General features: G+C 42.4%; 1 protein-coding gene across 1 annotated transcript in view; it reads left to right on the top strand.

Moving 5' to 3' along the window:
- The window catches only part of PLPPR1 (phospholipid phosphatase related 1), a 135142-nt gene that overhangs the window by 111311 nt on the left and 2544 nt on the right, over positions 1 to 21287 (top strand). Inside the window, exons 4-7 of the mRNA XM_075138401.1 lie at positions 1175 to 1307; positions 11058 to 11308; positions 18066 to 18242; positions 20197 to 20328. Of these exons, the coding sequence (XP_074994502.1) occupies positions 1175 to 1307; positions 11058 to 11308; positions 18066 to 18242; positions 20197 to 20328 (693 nt within the window). The remainder of the gene's footprint in view (positions 1 to 1174; positions 1308 to 11057; positions 11309 to 18065; positions 18243 to 20196; positions 20329 to 21287) is intronic.

Raw genomic sequence — 21287 nt, 5'->3', positions numbered from 1 at the left:
TGGGATTTTAAGAAGTGCCTGCTGTGAGTGGACCATCGCTGCCGCTAAAGCCTGTGATCAAATTCTGTCCAGCTTTAGCTAGGGCAGATAGACCTCTGTGCAACAGACTTAAATTCTGAGTGCTTAGGAAATACTAATCCTACTCCTATGGGAAGCAGTTATCATTTTTATAGAAAGCATGAATGTTCTGATCACAAAAATATACGTAATACATAAGCACAGATAACATCAAGATCAATGGATCCCTGGAAGCTTCATTTTTGATGTTTTAATAAATAAAACAGGACATTTAGTAAGTAAAACAGGCCTCTGGCCCTCAGACTAGCTGGCATGTGCAAGCTGTGGCCAAATGGCGAAATTCCTTCTGCGTAAGTAGCAGTGGCTGCATGCAGCTTTCCTCGCGGGCATTTTCTGAGAGACTTGTGTCAGCAGGCCCAGCTATGGCAGGGACCATGCTAGCAATGTAACAGTATGGGTGACTGGCCGTGCTGCACACATACCCTTGCACTTCTTACTTCATTAGCACAAATAGGATGTATTTGTCCAGAATTTTCACTGACCTCCCCAAAAGTTTTGTGACTTCAGATCAATTTTCATTGCAGGGTTCTCCTTCATCTAAATTTCCTTTCAAAGTTGGCAGGAGCTCTGTAACCTAGCCGGCAGACTTAGACGAATATAAGTTTAAGAAGGTGTGGAGGCTGCAGGAAGCATCCAATACTGCTGAGGCTTTCTGGTAAAATGTTGGGGTGGAAGTCTGCAGCATTACTTTCCACTTCCCTGGATGTCTAGAAGCCTTCCATCTGCAAAGTCTATACTGTCAGTAAATTTTAAATGCTAATAGCGGGACATGACAAATCCCGAGCCAATCTCAATAAAAATGGGAGCTTCTGTGAGGCACAGTATTCATTCAAGCTCTGTTTGCCCCCTGTATTCCAGGAATTAGTGTAACAAGGTCTAGCTGTGTCTTGCCACTGGGTGCAAGAATGACAGGTCTTTTTCTTGGCTGGGAGCTGGATCTATGTCAGTTCATCTCAAGTGAATAAGCGCTGTGGAAGTGCAATGTCCCAAAGACACACTGCTGTGTAGTAGCTTCTGGGGGCTGGAACCAGACACCCATGTTTTAATGTTTGCTCATGTCATTTTTAACCTTCCGTTTCTTTCCCTTTCCTGGCAGATTTTTATTGGTGAGATATCCATGTATTTCATAAAGTCAACCCGAGAAACCCTAATTATTCAAGAGAAAACTATTTTGACTGGAGAGTGCTGTTACCTGAACCCACTGCTTCGAAGAATAATACGTTTTATAGGTAAGCATCCCGAGCACTTCAAGCTTAGTCCCTGTTTGCACCGAAACAGACTGAAACATCCTAATAATCTACACCACAAAATTAATTAAGCTGTGAAATCTTTGCAGGCGTCTTCCACCTTAGAGGGATAGTCCCTCTTGGGATTTGCAAGGTAACGTTCAAAATGTGCCGTATCAGCCTGTCTGGAGCTGGCTTATATCCTGTTCTGCTGAGCTTAATGCTTCTGGACCCTTGAAGAAAGGTTATGCCAATCAAATCCTCGTATGAATAATTCCATCATTGCTATTCTGTGTAAGCTATCCATTTAACTTACAAATTGGTCCTCACCAGCCCATCTCTTTGGCATTTTTCTTTTCAGCTCTAATTTTAACATCCATAGCTCTGCCACACAACGTTCAGCTGAGCACAGTGTAAAAAAGCCCAGAGCTCACTTCAAAATAACATTCTTATTTTTATTGTATTTGGTTATTGTTAGAGTTTCATTGAGTTAATCACTGAGAAATAAATGAAGAAGTTCTGTCACTAAACCATTTGGAGGTTGCTTTATATGGTGCTTGCAAACCGCTGTGCCTTTTTCACACTGTTGATTAGTGGAAAAAATGAGACCTTACTGAGGGGATCATCCCAATGGTTCTTTTGGAGCAGGAAGAGGAACAGCATTGCGGCGTGCATTTCTGCTGTGGCACTGACGGGGAATCTGGCTGTCCTCTGAAGGCTTCCCAATTCACAGCCATTTAAGGCTGCTCAAACTGCACCCCTCGGTCTTTAGAGATAAAGGAGGGCTGGTCACTCACTTATTACTTCCTTGTAGCAGCAGAGTGAGGAGGCGGCAGCTCTGAACTGCACGTGCAAGGGGCTCTAGCTTCCCTCCTTCTTACTCGTTCATAAGAAGTCCCAAGTTCATGCATGGGATGGGATGGCTTGTCTCGCTGCTGGCATGGACCAGCAGTAAATATGGCTGCCCACTGACCAAGAGGGGCTCTGCCCACAGAGCATCATGGCACCTCCCTCCCTGTATACTCTTAGAGTTAAAGCATCCTTACACACTGCATCTTACAGAGAGCTGGATCTGAATTCACAGCTTGAGTTAAAAGAAGCGATGGGAAAAAAAGCTGAAAATATCTGGATCGCTTCTTCCTTGTCACTGCTGAATTTTTGAGCTTTATCTGGAAGAAGAAAGTCTGCTGTGACTGTGGCAAGGGTTGTATTGCGTCCATGGAGCACAGCCCTGGCTGCAGGTAGGGATACTTGCTCAGAGCATGGAGTTGAAAGTCTTATCCTATGTTAAGGTTTTCATCAGCAGCAAATACATGCTGCAAAGGAGGAAGAGCCATGTTTTTCTTTCTCCCTCTCCCCTCTGTGTGCCTCCTGCGTTATGCATGGAAATCAGGAAGTGAAATGGTTTTTTACCTTCTGCCGCACTGGGGGTGGAGACAATCCACCTGTGGTTCATTACTCAGGCCTGGCCTGTGTGCTGCTGATGAAAACAAAAGACATGGGAATGCAGTTAAAAGTAAAATACCCTTGAACTTCACATAACCTCTAGGATATATTGATGGATAGTAAACTGCCATTAAGAGAGAAGCAGGGTACCGGAGTCCACTGGGCCACTCAGGGCTGTTTGACTGTTCCAGCACATTCGGCATGTTGCAAAGCCCTAATCAAATACTCTTGCCTGCGGGGTCAGCGCTGAAAGAGCTTAGACCATGGAGGCTAAGCACTTGCTCTATATGTTTTCTTATATTCTTAAGCATTCATGCTATTGTTTCTCTTCTGGTGGAAGAGAAGGGGGTAGCGATGGTACAGTGGACTCTCAGAGAGTAGTAGGATATGAACCTTGCTAGAGAATTCAGTCTTGGCTTTGCAACTGTATTTGTTTTCCTGAGAAAAATGAAGTTAACGTTATTAGAAACGGCTTAAAGTGTTTGTCTTATCTTAAACTACACTGATTGTTTGCTTGTTTGCTTCTGAAACCTTCTCCTTGTGTCTGCAGTAAAATGAGAGAAATGGAGTTTGTTGAAAAGTGGCTGAAATAATTTATGAAAGGAACTAAAAATAACTGCACTTTTTCCTTGACATTCCACCTGCATTTTGAAAACATGACATGGACTGAGCAGCTGTAGCCCGTGCTGGATGATCAGGGAAGTGGGCTCCATACAGCTGCTTACTCCAAAAAGAGGCTACCTGGATGCTTGGCTCTGGAGAGACTACCAGGTTGCTCAAACGTGGATTTCCTTGCGTTTAGCATTTCTCTTGCTAAGCTTGAGGGTCATAAGTTACAGAGCTGATTAAGTAGGTTGTCTTCCAAGATACCCTAGCAAGCAGTCTGGCTTATTGCAAAGAAGTTTGCTGCCAATTTAGTCTTGGTACAAATTCATTGGAATATCCACATCTGATGATTTCTTTTGGCCCAGATGTGTGAGCAAGAGTCTTAAGTGAGTACCTGCAAAAAGTAGTGATTGAACTCCTTGGATTATTGCCTTTAAGTCATTACAGTTGGTATTACTCAAAAGGATGAGAAAAATCCTTCAATGTGTCTGGGTGCTCACGTGTCAGGAGAAATGAACACGACTTCCTGACCCTGCAAGGCACATCATAGAGAGCTTTTGAGAGTTGCTATTCCCAAATTTTAGAAGGGCAAAGACGCTTTTTCTCCCTCCCTGACTCTGTAACTTGCTGGGAAGAGTTGGGGTTTTAAGAATAGTAGCCTAAATGTGCTTTTCACAAAACAAGCAGAAAGTTATAGATATTTCACTGAACATTCACTTAGGTTTTGTAAGGAAAGAGAAGCAAAAAGGGAAACTCCAGACTATCTTTTGGTGATGTGAAAGATAAGCACCCTTGTCATACTGTCTCCATGGGATCTTTTGGATTTAGTTGCTAGCCTTGAGCCTTCTCTTGCTTTTTCTTCATGTATACAGAATGAAGCACTTTTTCACACGTTGATAGTGGAGCAAAGAATTAAGCAAAACCAAAAACCTGCAACTCTTCTGGAATGTTGGCAAAGCCCTGTGTTTCTTTTCCTTGATTTTTCTTATCTTGCCTACTATGCTCTCTGCTTATTCTCTCCTTGTTTTCCTCAAGCCCTCAGCAGCTATCTAAGATTCTCCCCTCCTGAGTTTCGTGGGGACCTTGAATGTTGAGCTTTGTCTTAAATCCCTCCATGGTTCTTTGTCCACAGGAAGCAGAACCAAAATGTCTTCTTGCTGCCTGGCCCAGACATGGATTCTGCACGTTGGTAGACATTTGCTTTTGTGGCGAAGGGCTGCCTCTCAACTTGCTTCAGCATACATCAAGTCCTTTACTGCAGCCTAGATTGGTGAAACCTGCTATGTTCGCTGTGTTTAGAAAATCAATTCCTTTATCAGTGAAAAAAAGCTGGCTTAGCTTGGAAACATCAGACTTTGATATATATTGCAATTTGTTCCATCTTCCTCTTTATCTTTTATAGCTGCTTCCACAGACATTTATTTTGAAGATTTTCAGGTCAAACAAGTGGTGTGCAATTGCTTTGGAGCAGTTTTTTCTGTCTAAAATATTGGTGCTGCACTGCTATTCTTTAGTCACATCATCTCTCCTCCCTCCTCTCCCCACCCCTCCCAGCAGTTTTATTAGGAAATTCTGCTGCCAGAATTCGCCATTTACATGCTGGACCTTTGAGAAACCAGGGGGTAAGAGTGGTTGTTTCTTGGGCCTCTGCCTCTTCTCCCTGTCTCCCAACTTGAGTACACACAGCCTTTTGTATTTTTATTCACCCTGTCTTGTGATAATTTGCCGTTCAGTACCTTGTTAACATCTTGCCATCTTGCTTCAGTGTTCTACTTCGTCATTTGTATTGCAAATAGAGGTTATAAATTATTTTAGCATTATTTAGTGAATGGTTCAATCAAGGATTTAGTCTGTTTATATACAGCTGCTATCATACCTCCAGGATCATGGATTCAGACCTCCCTGATTCAGTTTGGCAGACTGACTAGTGTACTGTGTTGCATTTCATTATATTAGGTTTCTAATCCATGTGATTAAGTTGTGTACCTGCAAAGCCCTGATAACATGAGAGTAGCCTCTCTCTTCAGATATTTAGAAATGCAGCGTACTTCATGAATTTGTTACCAGTGGCTTTTACTTTGGACCTGCATAATTTGCAGTTAACAAATGGCGTAGATCAGCTTCTGCTGACAGCTTAATTTAAAGCATGGTGACACCTCACAGTGGGCAGCTAAATAATGAAATTAGGGCTTTATTTCAGCAAATTAAGGCTTTAGTTCAGCAAATAAAGGTTTACAAGATTTATACACACATTGAGTTTATTGTAATAGGATAGATATACCCCAGAGCTCTGATGTCAATTCCCTAGGCAGCCGCAGGACATAGTTTGCCTGACCTTATCCTTCTGTCTGCCTTGGATCTGAAGTTCACTGTGAAACAATGCACGTTCTGCATTAACTGGCTGCCTTTCAGCAGGGCTCAAGCTGTATTTGGGTGTGCTGCTTCTAACCTAAACTGCTGCAGCAGCTTAAACTACTGTAGGTCTCCCTTCTTGCCACTGAAGAACCTCCACAATGAGAAACAGGTCACTGTGTTGGGGACAAATCAAACCTTACTGTTCCCATTTATGCCAGGCTCTGAGCTGGCCGTTGCCTAAATGAAAACTGATAGTTGTGAAGCAGCAAGGAAGAAAGAAACCTTCTGTGTCTGTGGGGAGGAGTCTTGAGGCTCCAGAGTACATTTACACTGGGAACTTAATTTCTTCTTGCATGCTCAGACCACATGTCTTCCTTCTTAGGTCTTGAGGGAACAGTATCCAGGCAGGACACTCGCAGGTGAAGCAGGCAGAAACAAGAGGCAGTAGATGCCTGGAGCAGTGAGCTTTGTGGGGTCTTCACTGGGAGATCAAAGCCAATCCTGGGATCAGATGATGAGTGCTCGGAAGAAGCTTGCTGTTGAGCCTGTTCCTGACGCTATGGCAACAGACAATAAATTTCCCTGCAATCCCCATCTCTCCAGTTGTAAAATGGATTAATGATACAGATCTCCTTTAACAACACCCTTTAAGATATAATGATGAAGTGTGGTTTAGCAGAGTCTAAGTCACAGGACTATAAATGTATGGCTTTATTGGATGCACACAACCATTAGAGCAAAACCTTCACAGAGGGGCTGAGGATCAGCATTTTCATAGAGCCATGAGTCCGTCCAGGGATTCCTTCCATTGAAACTCTAATCCTCTTTAAAAAACACAGGGGTGGAAAAGGGGCTGGGGGAATATGAGTGTGCATGTGTAATATGAAAGTTTTCCGAGCCAATTAGGTTGAGTGTGACAAATTCAGATAATTGACGGGGCACTGGGAGAGAGAGGAGTGCCTAAATAAATGCACTCGGTAGAAGACGTGACGATATGCTACTGAAGAGCACAGCTTGTGATGTCTCATGAGCCCTTCAACGCATTGTTCTTTTTGTCACTTTACTTAAGGGTTCCCTAGTTTTTCCCTAATAAAGCCTTCTACCTCCTCATTCTCATTTCCACCCACTGGCTTCTCACTTCTCTCTTCAGCTGCTCTTCTACAACTCCCAGGGGTTTTTTGTTGATTTTGTTTGCTGGATTTTTTTTGTTGTTTTGTTTCAGATCAGTGGCATTTTAGATACCTGTAATAGTGAGAGTTTCCATGGAGTCTGCAAGTAGATGCAGTCGCTGATGTTACACAGATTCAGGGAGAAGAAGAGAGAGCTTGAGCACGAGTTGCAGGGAGAAGACAGGGTTGTACCGATGTTACAGTGAGTGAGGAGAGCTGGTTTCTTCTTTAGGGCAGATGTCTCTGTTAGCAAAAGCAATAGACAGAGCTGGAGGTGACAACATGGCTGAACAGCCACACAGGGAGCTCGGTAGGAGAAAGACCTTAGAGTAGCATGTGAGTGACAGCCCACAAATTACGGGTTTGTGCTTGGAGGACTTTTTGGCAGCAATTTAGGGGGAGGTGTAATTGGAGATACTAAAACTGAAGCATTCAAAATTGAAGCTGCTGAAGATTTAGATTCTTCTGCCAAGGCGAGTGTTAGTTCAGGTGAGATGGAGGTGGAAAGGTGTAAGGTTCATGTTGTCTGTCCTCAGCATTTTTGAACAGGAGTTTCCTTGTTTGTTCTTTTTTTGGTTTGCACATTTAGTTTGCTTCAGGTCTTTCCCACTGGAGGTAAAGGTATGTTCAAATCTGATCCTCAGTGCCTTCTCCCTGGACTCTGGGGCAGCTAAAGAGAGTAGCAGGGAGCGTAGCCTACCCTCTATCTCTCGCCTAAATTAGTCTGTCTCCCAGTTATGTTCTGCTTACTGGTTTGCCTTCTAGCCTCTTCTTTCTGCCCGCTCCTGACACACACAAGCACAGCTGAGAGCCAGGACAGTGACCAAAGGTCAGGAAGCCTTTCCAGAAATAGCTCCTTCTTTAAGGCCTCTTTGTGCAGCCAGACTATGTGACGTGTGGATGAGGGGAAGGAGTGGCTTTATGTAAATGAAATTAGCCTCTGTCCATCCTTTCTGCTAGTAACCAACTGTAGAAGCTGTAGGTCTTGCACTGTTTACATCTTTTCTCAGCGTATGCTAAGTTCTGGACTAAAGTTCACTCCCAGGTTTTCCAGGCCAGACCGAGCACAGTGAGATAAAGCGCTTGCTCCTTAGCAGGATGGCATCACCTCCCATTACACCTGAGCGTCGAAGTCTGGAAGAGGTACACGTTCTCCCGTTCTCTCTCTGTGGCATTCTATCACGGACTTCAGCTGTATGAAGAGCTAGGGCTAGTCACCCTTCCCGTGAAGCCTTTCAGCAGCGATTTGTCTGCCTCTAAAAACCGGGCAATCATGTCACTGCATTCTCATGCTCTGGTCAGTTAGCTTAGCTGCTGTAGGTCATTGAACAAATCCATGGAACAGATGGATTCCTGAGGTACAAAAACCGTCAGGGGACTCTCCACCACTACCCAGACTCACTGGTGTTACAGCCTTTAAATCAATTACAGCCAACCCTATCTCACAGTCTCCGGAGACTACATGATGAGTAATAAGTCTGCAAGGGTTAAATTCCTGCTAGCTGAATTCATTGCTGCACGTAGCTATGATTTTCATAAGGCGCAGTTTGGCACAACTGCAAGAGGGGAATTACAGCGATCAATATGCATCACAGTCAGAGCATGATAAAGGTTTCAACCATGGCTTGTTCTGTTGCTTTGCAGAGTACTGCAGCCCTCAGCAGCTGAGTCTGGGCCAGCACTTTCAGTGCTACCAAATGTTGAGAAAATGCAGGTGTTGAAACGTCTTCTTTTTGGAGAAGAACGCTGGACCACCTTTGTACCTGTGCACTGCCTAGAGTTTGAAATAACTGTGAAGCCCATGAGCTTTTTCTGAAACACCTCGGCTCTTGGCTTGTACTTACTTATGCGATAAGTCCAGACTGTAGTATTTGCCCGGCTCTTAATTTCCTCTAAGTATTGTAAAGGGCTGGGTAATAATCCTCACTGCATTCCCTGTGATTTGCACAGTGCATCAAAAAGATACCGTTTAAAGCAAGCTGTGCCAAAAAATTTTAAGAATTTGGCCAAAGAGCCGTGTATAAAACAAGATTCATCTCTGGCATAACTTGCTGTTTCACCAGGCTGAAAAGATACCTACTGCCTTTTTCCTTTGAACTTGCTTCAAAGGAAAGCACTGGCTAATGTGGACGAGGAGTTCCGGCCAGCTGTGGAAAACCATGGATTTAAAGTACCAGCAGAGGGATAAAGGAAATAGAGGAGCAGTGTCAGTGTTCTCTCAGTTTCCCTTTTAAACACAGATACTTTGCAGGATAAATGCGGGGAAGACTGTCATGCCAGTAAAAAGACAGGGGCCAGTCCTGCAGCCTAGAACCAGAGGAAGGCTACCTCCTACTGGCTTTTTAAATCCATGATCATACATCAGTTCATTAATAATGAATAATAATAAACTCATTTAATGAATAGTAATAAATTTGGTCCCCAAAATTGTCTTCACTGTGGTAAGGCTCTTTCCTAACCTTGGGGACGTGTGGTGAGGACAAACTGCTCTGCACTCCTGCAGCCGCTCCAGGCTGCTACCCAAGAGAGGGCTCTTCCCCATGGAGAGGGCTCTTCCCCTCGGAGAGCGCTCTTCCCCATGGAGAGGGCTCCTCCCACCAGTACCCCAGTGAGGAATTTGTGTTCCAGCACAGCTGTATCAGTCACACCACACCATCTCTCTGAGCGAGTGGCACTGGCAAGCCCCACGTGACACTCGCACAATGAATCCATTTTTATTTATGGGTTTTATTTTATGTTACTGTCTGTACAAGTGTCCTGTGTGTAGATAGGCCCTGAATGTTGAGAAGGACCTAACTCTGTCAGCTGTAGCCCTTCTGCTTTCTGTTAGCTGCATGGTGGGTGGCAATATCCTTGATTCTTGTTAATTTGATGTAAAGCATTTTCTGCTGCATTATACTGCTGACTCCCTGATATTTTTTGTTTCTCAGACTATAGCAGCGTTTTTTTCTTTTTTTTTTTTTTTAAACTCAATACAGATAAGCAGTGAAGTTGTTATAACCATAGTGGTGCCAGCTCTTAAGATTTTATCACAGCTCTCCTAAGATGTTTTCCCTGGAGCTCCAGCTCTTGGTAATATTTAAATACATAGCAATCTCAGCTAATTTATACTTTAAATAACTTTTGCTTACAGAGCTACAGGAGGGAGAAAGCAAAAATACATGACCCTCAACATTGCCACACCAAAAGTAAATATTTATGTGTTCCAAATTTTTGTGACACTTTAATCCACCTTAGTGATGGGAAGGGGGAAAGGGGAGCCCATTTAGTTTTTCGGAACGTTTGGGTTTGGCATTTCTGCAAACCTGCTGTTCTGTTTCTTTGGTATGTAGGCAGTACATGCAAATAAAAGATCCTTATATATGTTCATAGCAGCTGTAGCAGATATTGGTAATACTCATGGGGAGTCAGTGGAGGATGCGACAACGGCAGTATTGAGCAAGGGATGCTCCACAACCCTGGAAATGTTTCTGCATTCAAGTGAATGCTTCTTGCTATAGCATTTGTGGGTATGTGCTCCCAGTGACATGAGCTGAACTGCAATTGTGTGGAAATGTCTTCCAGAGCAAAGCATTAGGATGTTTCCCAAAGGACCTGCCAAATATTGCTAGATCAGGATCTTAATTTTTCAACATCAAGATGGTGAGTAGTCAAAATCCAAAAGGTACTTGATACTAGATGGTTGTGTTAAGTGCGGCATTGTGTCTCAGCAGTACGCTGCTCTTTCAGGTTCAGAGCCATTATATTACCATTTTTTGGCCCAGATGTGGTAAAAATACATAAACACTTTTAACAACTTGTGTACATGACACCTGACTGCAGGCTGTGAGTCTTTGTCATAGTGGAAACTTTACAGGCATAGTATAGGTGCAGAGTTTTCAGTGAAATCCATAGCTTACTTCACAGCTTGAATCACAAAACTATTTAGGCACTTGCTTATTGTTTTCAGCCTGTTTCTGAGTCCTTCTGGAGTCACCGAGTTAAGCATGTCAGAGTTAAGCATGCGGTCTTCTGTGTCATGCCTTCGATGCAGGACTCTGCTGGAGTCAGCGGGGGCTTTTTCTGGGTAATGACCGCAGGGTTTGGTCCCTTACCTCTCATTATGTCTCTTCCTTTCAGGTACAAAATTTTTTTTAAACCTGTTTGAATAATCATTATTTTTAACCTTTCCTCACAGGAGTGTTTGCGTTTGGACTTTTTGCTACTGACATATTTGTAAACGCTGGTCAGGTCGTGACTGGGAACTTGGCTCCCTACTTCCTGACTGTATGTAAACCCAACTACACTGGAAACGACTGTCGTGCCCACCACCAGTTCATAAACAACGGCAACATCTGCACTGGGGATGTGGAGGTGATTGAAAAGGCAAGAAGATCCTTTCCATCCAAACATGCTGCTTTGAGCATCTACTCAGCTTTATATGCCACAGTGAGTGCCAGTGATGATTGCTAACTTGTATGAGAAATTCATTTATGTGCATCTAGATTTTCTTACAATGGGTTTTTGAAGAAAAAGAGGGTTGTTTTGAGGAGGGCTTTCTTCTTTATCTGTAGGGGAAAATCCCCTTCTCTCTCTGTTTTATCAATCCTAGTATAAGCAAATCAAATGCTCATTGCTTTTGAGGCACTGTATCATACGGAGGTCCTAATCTTGTCTTTGCTTTTCTCAGATTTTGTCTCTGATTTTCTCAGAGGCCTTTGAGTATGCATTCAACCTCTTCTTTTCCCTGCCTCTGTCTCATGAACATTAAAATGAAGGTGATGCTTAAACGGGTCCTGAATCACTACTATTTCTTTTGTTCACATGCCATGGGTTGTTAAACATTTAGAATTGTGCCATTTCAATGGGAGGCTGAACTAGGCTGGATTTTGCTCCCCTTGTTCAGGACCTGAATTCCCCGTGCAAAGAAGGTTGTAATAAAAGTCGGTGCCAGAATTTTGCTGTTAGCACAGAGAAAAGGACCCCAGTTGACATCTTGACAAGGTGACACTGCTATGCTGTCAGGAAGGAAATTGTCTTTAAAAGCCTAGTGAAACAGATCAGCTGCTCCTTTGTGTTCTCTGGCTAAAGTTTCTGTAATGTTTGAAAATTGCTCCAAATAGCTTACTCACAAAGTAGAAAACCTTGGTGGTTTTGCCATTAAGATCTAAGGACTTAACTTGGTTCTGATCTCAAAATGGCTTAACTAGGTCTTTTTTCCCCCCAATACCTTGACTCAAATGAGTGACAGAGTCTGTCTATAGGTCATCAGGATTTGAGAAAAGCCTTAAACTTACTAATGAGAGGGTATTTACTGAATATTTTACCCTGATCTTGGAGGCAGATGAATAAAACAACACATTATTATTATAAAATGAAGAGGCCACCCGCTGCTGTTTCAATATCCATCTGTTTGCACTGAATGTTGCGTGAATAATGACGGCGATATAAATTGGTAACTCCTTTGACCAGGATTTGTGGGGAAGTGTTTTGAAAGCCTGTAACATTTTACACACATTACTTCTGAACAATAAGCAACCGTGTGTGAATACAGTTCCCAATAAACTCAATGTTGTTGTAGCAGCTGTTTTCATCATGATAAACTCTTAGGTGGAAGCTCCGGGATCAGGCTTGGTCCTGGTTCTGCCCTAAGCTAGTTACATCCTTTCATGGACTTCCCTGCCCAACCTCCCTTGTTTCCTAGGAAGGCAAGTCTTCTACAAACAGGCCGATTTCTACAACTGAAGGGGAATAATGCTTTTCCTTCCTGAGCTTAAGTCCCCAGTAGTTCAGTGTTTCTGAGCTCTTTCAGGAGTACCTGCGATGGGCCTGCACTTCTCCCCACGTAGGAAGATACCCGGTGGAGCCAGGCCATGGAGTTATTTCTGAGCCACAAGGTCATGAAAGTCTGTCCTTAAGGCATTTCAGCCTACAGTCCAATTTTAGCCCAGTTCTCTGCCTGAAGACACCCTCTAGCACTAAAGGTGTTGTCACTTGTCTTTTCCCTGCCTGTCAGCCGGGAATAACACGAGCATTGCACAAGAAGTGCAGTGTTCACATCTAGCTTTGTTTAAGAATTGTGCTGTGCACAATTTTTTAAGCAGTGTCTCACTCATTCTAATATGCGTGATAATGTGGGCTGCTGAACATAAAACACAGGGTATTTGATTAGTAATAGCTGCATTTTGCATAAAGCTGAAGATTTGACCTATGGAGCAAGAAAAATAAAACGTGAGGAGGCAGGAGAATGGGATCAGCACAGACATTGTTCTTCATCGTCTGTTGAGATCCGGGAGTCTCCTCCCATCACTGAACCTTGAGTATCCTCTGCAGATATCTCTGTACTGGTTTGTTCATTAGTCTGCTAGTGACAGTACTCCCATTGTGATTGGTTTGGCTTTGTGTTTTGTTTTGTTTTTTTTTTTAAATAATCTGCTTTTCATATTTTATTAACTACCTTGTCACCTGCCAAAGAAGCTGAGGAGAACCCAAAGGATCACTTTTGTGATCTCTGCAGGCAGAGATGAATCTTGTATGCCTAAAGTAGGGGAAAGAGAAAAGAACCGGCAGCCCTGGCTTCCATACTTACACAAAAATTAGGATTTATTAGGCTCCCAGATGTATCTCAGAAGAGATGGCAGTCACTGTACATAGTACATGCTGCTGTACAGTTAGAAACACATGCTTCTAAGTACCTTTCCCAAGGTTAGAAATACTCCTTAATTCATTAAAATTTTTGGTAAAAACCAAAAAACAGACGATAAAATCGTATGTTGCATATGGGTATCCCAGTTACATCATCTTTAAACAACTGTTACTTCATGCTCTTCTGAGAAAGGTCATGGAAGAGACAATGACAAGGACATCTAACGGATCGTAGCGTTCAACCAGAACATGGAAAATTAAAGCATTTCACCAGCACAACTGGAGGACCTCTTATTGTAGAGAGAAGGTAGATATCCTTGCTGATCCTCCTGTTTGCCTCCGGAGTGAAAGCAAGGAGAATTGTTTTACAGTCACAGCTGGGTCTCTATGGTTGAAAGATACAACTAATCACTTACTTACACTGATTGTTTAGCAGTGTTTTTAGGATTCTTCAGCTAAGCTCTTGCCTAGCAGCATCCACAAGTAATGCTTTCTGCCACCTCCATCTGGCCAGAAGACTCTACCTCATGACACTGGATCACGACTTGGCATCTGTCGTTTATGCCCGAGTGCGTTGCTTCTTGACTAGATTAGAGTGATACAATATACCTGGACATGAAACTTTCACATCTGGGAAATTCTGAAGAGCAGGGAACACTACAGCAAATCAACAATTTCTTCCATTTCTGCATTAACACCTACCAGACTAATCAATGAAATTCAAGGCCTTGGCACTTGAGCAGCTGAACTGAGTGTCTAGGAGATTGCATCATGTTCTACAATAGAACATCATTGTCAAAGGCACTGCTTCTCTCTTACTGTAGAAATCTCTATAGTAAAGGAAAAGATTGTCTGTGAAGCTTGTAGGACACAGAATTTTCCAGTATTGGTATGAAATTGTGAACTTTCGAAGGAAAATAAACTATCACAAATCTCCCCACTTTCTGCTGAAAGGACAAGACAAACTTCCTCCACTCTGCCTTTCTCATCATAGATACAACATACATTCTAAATATATGCATATATTTGCATATATAAAAATAAATATATATATACACATATGTGTGTCTGTTTTAAACTTGCAAACAAAAAAGCCTCCTTGACTGCCTATGTTTTTGTCTGTCTGAAAAAGATGGGAGAGGAATTACACACAGGATGAATGCTACTGTAATACATTGCTAAATAGACTGCTTGAGTGTACTGATAAGAGCACAGCAAAGAAGGTGAATAGATAATTTATATAGTTAAATCATATGCAGTTTATTTTTTAATATGATTTATTCTGTTTTCTTTACAACTTTTTCTATTCGCTTCCTTCCTCCCTCTCCCAACCATCAAATAATGGGTTTTGACATTTAGAGTTTTGTAAACAAATTTACCCTATAAATAGCATTGTGGGAAATTTTCAAAAACACCTGTGTGTAGGAAATCAAATCTAAGTGTCTTTCACTGAGATTTTGGGCTCTTACAGAAAGCTTGGAAAACATGCTCTAAGTGAAAGGGTAAACACATTGTGAGAATCTTAAAAAATATCTTGGCTTTAGGGACCAGGACCATAAAGATCAAACGGTAGTGATCAGGAAGCCTGACCAGAATGGAGAAGCTCTCCCAGTTATTTCTGAGCTTAGGGTGTGATTCATGGATGAACTGGAGCATATCTTCTGGGAAAACAGTTTGTCTTGTTTTAAACCCTCCTCTTGAGGGTTTAACAGATTTCCCTTGGCAATCTGTTTGCATGGTTAATTACACTCATTGCTAAAAATGTTCCCTTTACTACAAGTTTACGTTTTCCTGCCGAGACGCGTGAAACTTCAAATCCGTTAGATGCTTCCCATCTGTAAAAACGAGAACTCTCCCATGTGGGTAACCCAAAGATCCAGACTCATCTCATACCTGTAAGAAAACAAGCATGCGTGGGTTGTTCTCTGTAGCTAGGGTTTGCAGCTGTCGCAGCAGAACTGCATTGTTGCTTTAAAGAGGTGATGCTTTTCCTTTGGATGCTGCAAACCGCGGTAGTGCTTTGGTGGGAATAGGAAAGCAATCCGGCTCCCTATTGCTCATTTGAATTGGCTTCTGCTAAAAGAAATGCAGAGGGTGAAAGGATGGGCAGTAACTATTCACACAGTGGCAATGATGTTTCTTCCTATTGTTTCCAAAGAGGAACCTGAACGTCAGTTTTGGTGATAGTCAGGTGCAGCTCAACCTACCAGCAAAGACTGGGGCAAGATTGCCGCCTAGTGCTCAGTTGATAGCTGTCATTTCAAGGCATGTGCTGCAGTCAGGTATCGGGTTGGAAAAACAAAGCAAGCAGGAACCTCTCCAGTAGCTTAGTCCCATTCCCAGTGCTATTACATATCATAATATTCCAGTTCATAAATTGAATTCACCTTTAAATGATGTGCTCGGCAGCACACTTAAGGGCAGAAGACTTCACTTCCCCAGGCAGACACCTGGCAAATTCAGCTGTTAGAAGTCCAGCACTACAGTTTCCTGGCAGGTGAAAGTATAATTTTGCCTAGGTACAGGTCCAGAGGCAGTCAGATCTGCCTTCCCCTGGTTGGTTTCTCTGGCCTGTCCCTCTCCCTTCCAGGAGGTGGTTGCTGCATCGCTTCCCTTCTTCTAGAGTTACGTATTGTATTGGATTTAGGGCTAACGTTTTTAACACGAACCAGTGAGGGGAAGCCAGCTGTAGGGACCTTTGATGGCCCAGTCAGGGAGAAGGGAAAAGAAATATGGACAGGGAGACAGTTAAGAGTGAAAGATACACACGATACAGCAGAATAAAGGAATATATGAAAGGCAATGAACAGAGTGACCTTCAGAATGGATATAATTTCCGTTTCTTGATCCCAAAATGTGCCAGACCATAGTGACCTCTGTATACCTGGCTTATGAAGAAAAGGACAGGCATTAAAATACAGCAAAATAATTGCTCATGGTTGCCAAATAGATCATGGCGTGCAAGCTGTGCTGATAGGTGCAATTGGAAGCACCAAGCCAAACCTCCTTCCTTCATCACTGGCACAGGAAAATCCCGAGGTAGCTTCGCCCCCGCCAAACCATTGTAATCTTGGCCAGAGACCGGTGGCATGAGCCCGCATAGTGACCTTAGCTGCTGCAGCAGCAACAAAGGAGGACAACTCTTCGGTCTCCACCACCCTGCAGAGTCCCGCTCTGATACCAGTGCTGCCCACGGCAAAGCACTCAGCAGTATCCTTCCCCAGAAATGAAGTCTTCCCAGAGAAGGATGAGGTTTGCAGACAGCACAATCAGAGATCCCAGTTGTGGTGTTATTGCAGATGTGATTAAAACAATAAGGATCTTCTACAGAGTCTTCTGTCCAGAAGACTAACAGAACCATATTTCCATTTCTGACAACTGAAAAAGGGTCAAGAATGGAAATATTTTCAGCTCTAGTGATTTTACTCATTTTACTCATTTTTACCAAAAAAGAACATATTTTTTCTTTACAAATAAAATGGCATCTTTTGATACTAAACACGGGAAGAGACACTTCCATGGTTTGTAATCTTCCCATTCCCCATGAGAACACGTGTTTGTACTGCCACTGGATCAGATCTACGCTATGTGAATCAGGTTCATTTACCAGCTGATTGGTAATAAGGATCAATTGAATTTTTCAAATGTATCTTCCTGATTCTGTTTCATTTATGGGAGGCAATGTATCATCTGGAGACCTTTCTGGCAAATGTATTTGATGTATTTGCTTTGCTTATCAAAGCTTTGGAAATCATGCAGGCATCCATACTTCCTTGCTGGAAAGGATTTTCTTGAATTGTTTTGCCATCAGACTTGGTTTGCTTGATCTTTGTCATTTAGTGGATCTGGAATTAATGACTAGCTGCTAATTGTGACCCATGTGGTTTTACTCTCTCTGTCAAAATGCATTTAAAATAAAATACAAGCTGCCAAAAACATGTGGAGTTCATTAAAAAATATTTAGAGCACAGTGAAACTTCATGCTCTGGAATTACATTTTCAGAATTAACTTTGTTTTGAAAGAAATCTCTCATATTCTGTGATTCATTTCATCTTGCAGAGAAAATGCCTGGAATGGTTTCTCCTAATGTTCTCTGTTTCTTAAACTTGACACCACTTAGGAAACTGGAGCAGCTAGTTCATATGGATGCTAGGCACTCCATCATGTGCACATTACAGCTTCTGCAGGAGTATAAACATAAATTCTTGACTCCCTTTGCAAACATTTAGTCATGTACATTCAGGGTGCATGTTGGCTAGCATATGAGCAAGTACTTGCACAAGTTAGGAAGTCAGTAAAACCAAGCTTGTACATACCAACTCAGAAAAAGACCAGTAGGTAAATACAGTTGATGGGATATTTGACATCCTGAAACAGCATTTAACAGTTCTCTTAAAAGTGTTCTCTGAATTACCTTAAACCTCTTCCTCCATTTCCCAATGCTTTTTTTAATGAATCATGGGTTTTGTCACATCCTTGTTGATTTCGGATTTGTCTGGATGGAAAAAGATGCGTTTCTGGCAGAGCCCCTTTTCATTTTTGGCTTGCCCTTTGTTTCAGATGTACATCACAAGCACAATTAAAACAAAGAGTAGCAGGCTAGCCAAACCTGTGCTGTGTCTGGGTACCCTGTGTGCTGCGTTCCTCACTGGGCTAAATCGAGTTTCTGAGTATCGAAACCACTGTTCGGACGTGATCGCAGGCTTCATCTTGGGGAGTGCTGTAGCTTTGTTTCTGGTAAGCCCATCAGTCCTTCCGCATTCCTTTTAAAAATACCTCAGTTTAAAAAAAAAAACATATTACTATTCTGTTGTGGCCTATTGCAACTGATTAATCCACTTGCTAAAAACTAATTCTAGCCCCATCTAATTAAAGGTATCATCACAGAAAATCCTAATACAAAATCAGGTTGATACTAATTAATAAGGCTAATATGATGACATTTGTGCACTGTATATATTTCAAGATTATTTTAATTACTGTACATATTCTTACTTGACCTGTCTTGGAAAATGCTTTAAAGATGGTGTAGATTTCAACTAATGTCAAAAGGGGGGCATGCTTGAGTCTTCTTCTCGGACACCCCTGTGTTGCAAAACCCTGCTGTCTGCCTGGTATCTGGCAAAAATGTAGGATACAGGGTGTTGTCTGGGGCTTTACGCAGTGGTCTGGTCCCCCATTTTGTTTCAGATCATAAAAGAAGTGCAATAGAAAGGCAGGTCAGGACAAACTCCCTGGGAGACAAAACTACTTCCTTTTGCAGCATTTGGAGTTGAGCTGAAATTGTTCACCATCTCACAGGATAACCAAATGTATTAGAATGAATCAAAGGCCTTCCCACAGAATCTAGGAACAGCATCTCTCTGGACTTTGAAGGTTACTTGCTCCCTTCTTGGCTCTGTGGTTTAAGTGTTTTGTTTGCTGAGAGATCTCTTGCTGAGGATTTGCCCACAATAGCAGCCAAGGTGATTCTCACTACTACCAAGAAATGTGCCTGGTTCCATTTAATCAAAATATGCTTCAAAACTATCCACTGCATAGCAACAGACACTTTATCCCTGTAATCAGGAGGGATTAGGTTTCAAAGATCCCTTAAATTTAGATTGTCCGGTCACTGATTTTTTTTCTATTGTGTACTTAAAAAAAAAAACAACAAACCTTCACATATCATTTATTTCCATGTTACCTTTAAATAAAAAGATGTGTGCAACCTCTGACCTGCATCTCCTTGCTTTAATGTAAGTAATTTGTCTGATGCCCACTGGGACAGGCAGTTAAAATCTAACCCATGCAATATAAGAGGCAGTCACTCCATATATCTGACATTCTGTGTGCTCCCAGTACCTGTTTCCAGCAGTGACAGCCTGCTCCCAGCCACATTTTGGCCCTGCAGACCTTCTGCCACCCTGCGAGTGTCACAAGCCCAGTTGCAGAGCGGTGGAAGTGGTCTCCCCGGAGCTTGGAGGGTGCCGTAAGATTCCTGCTGCTGGCACGAGACTCACCCAGGCTGCAGCCTGCTCCTTGCTCAGGTCTAAAGAGCAGCGAAGAGGAAGAGCCAGCAAGGAGCTGGCTGCAGGAATCGCTTTGACAGCAGATGTGTCAGCTCCTGTATGGTTTTTTTACACTGTGTTCCCAAGCCCCAACCTGCTCTTACTAGCTTCAACCATGTGGGTGCAGTAAGTCTGGTCATGCACAAGGGAAGGGCTTGTAGGATAAACACCACAGCAGTTGTGCTGGAAGCATGCAGGAATGGTGTAAATAAGCTTGATGTCATCCAGATGTGAGGTAGATACAGCCATCCAGTGAGTTGTTTTCACTGTTTGGAAATGACGGTCAGAGTCTGAAGGGAATATTTGGCCAATAAAATGCATCATCGGGATAGTCCATGTTTCTGTGATGATAAAGTAGACATGGGAGTCTCTGCTGTATAAAAGGTAAAAAGGCTGAGAATGGTTCATCACCCCTGATTACAGGCCAGATGAACCCATTTACCAAGGTAGTCCACTGCGCCCAATTATGTCAGTCAACGCACTGTCGCCCAAGGCTGAGATAGATGATGTCTTGAATCAAAACCCAGGTTAAGTTCTTTGCAAAAACTGGCAGCTGTGAGACCCCTGATGGTAATCCCTTTGAGTTCTTCCTGGGGACAGAACATGCTGACCTCACTACTTTTTTTTTCTGCATTACACAGGGGATATGTGTTGTCCATAACTTTAAAGGCACTCATGGAGCTCCTTCTAAACCGAAGCCTGAAGACCCACGAGGAATGCCGCTAATGGCTTTTCCAAGAGTGGAGAGTCCTCTGGAGACATTGAGTGCACAGGTACTGTAAATCCTCTCACCCAGACCATCACCAAGCACATTTTCTGTTATGGCAGAGTAAAAACTAGTCGTATACATAACTACACAGGGAGCTGGTTTTATTCCTAACATTAAGCCCATTGAACAGAGTGAATTTGTATCAGGGGAGAGTATGTTTTAAGGCATTTATTCCTTAAACTACCAAATACTGTAGATCATCTGCCCCTGTGCACATCCAAAGCTAAAGCAGTAGGATTTCACATGCCTCTGCATATCGTTTGTGATAACAAACTTTTGCTTAGAAGAATAGAAGACTGAGAGAAAAGTAAAGATAATTCTGCCTAATTACACTTTGGAATGCTTTTGGGATGTCTTAAGGATTTCCTGAGGATAAACTATGCTGTCCAGAAAAATATTATAGAGATTAGGTTTTTATCCTTATTACTGTTCAGTATCTTCTACAAAAAGAAGAAATCATATACTGTTTTCTATCTCTAAGTCATCAAAAGAGAAGTTAATAGCATTCTTTCAAGTCTGCAAGAAAACAGGCTAGCGGGAGCATCATCATTGATGGTGTTTCTGTTAAACTAACTTCAAACGGCTTGTGTTGGCGTAACTGAATCATACCCAGTCCTTTCAAAACAGACAAGCAAATGCCACCTGCCAGGAATTTCTGTGAACATGGAGGAACTGTAGTTTATCAATTATCTGAAATGCCCTGGTGTAATTTATTTGTTCTTTAAATTGTACTTCCTGTATTAGATGGCCTGTCATTCCTGTGTGCATGGTGTGTGGCAAGATCAGTAGTGACTTTTGTCAAATCCTTTGAAAATAGGAATTAAAAAAATAGAAAAGACACTGTTTCTAACTCCTGGAAATATTTTGCTTAATTGAAAAGTCAATTTTGATTAGGCAAAGATTTGTTGGAAGACTTTCAACTAAATCTGCAGAACTATGTGCATTAACTGTTCTCTTGGCGGA

This window comes from Calonectris borealis, chromosome Z (genome assembly GCF_964195595.1).
Source record: "Calonectris borealis chromosome Z, bCalBor7.hap1.2, whole genome shotgun sequence".
NCBI lineage: Eukaryota > Metazoa > Chordata > Aves > Procellariiformes > Procellariidae > Calonectris > Calonectris borealis.
Note: the sequence above shows the minus strand (reverse complement) of the source record. Positions and strands in the feature narration are given on the sequence as shown.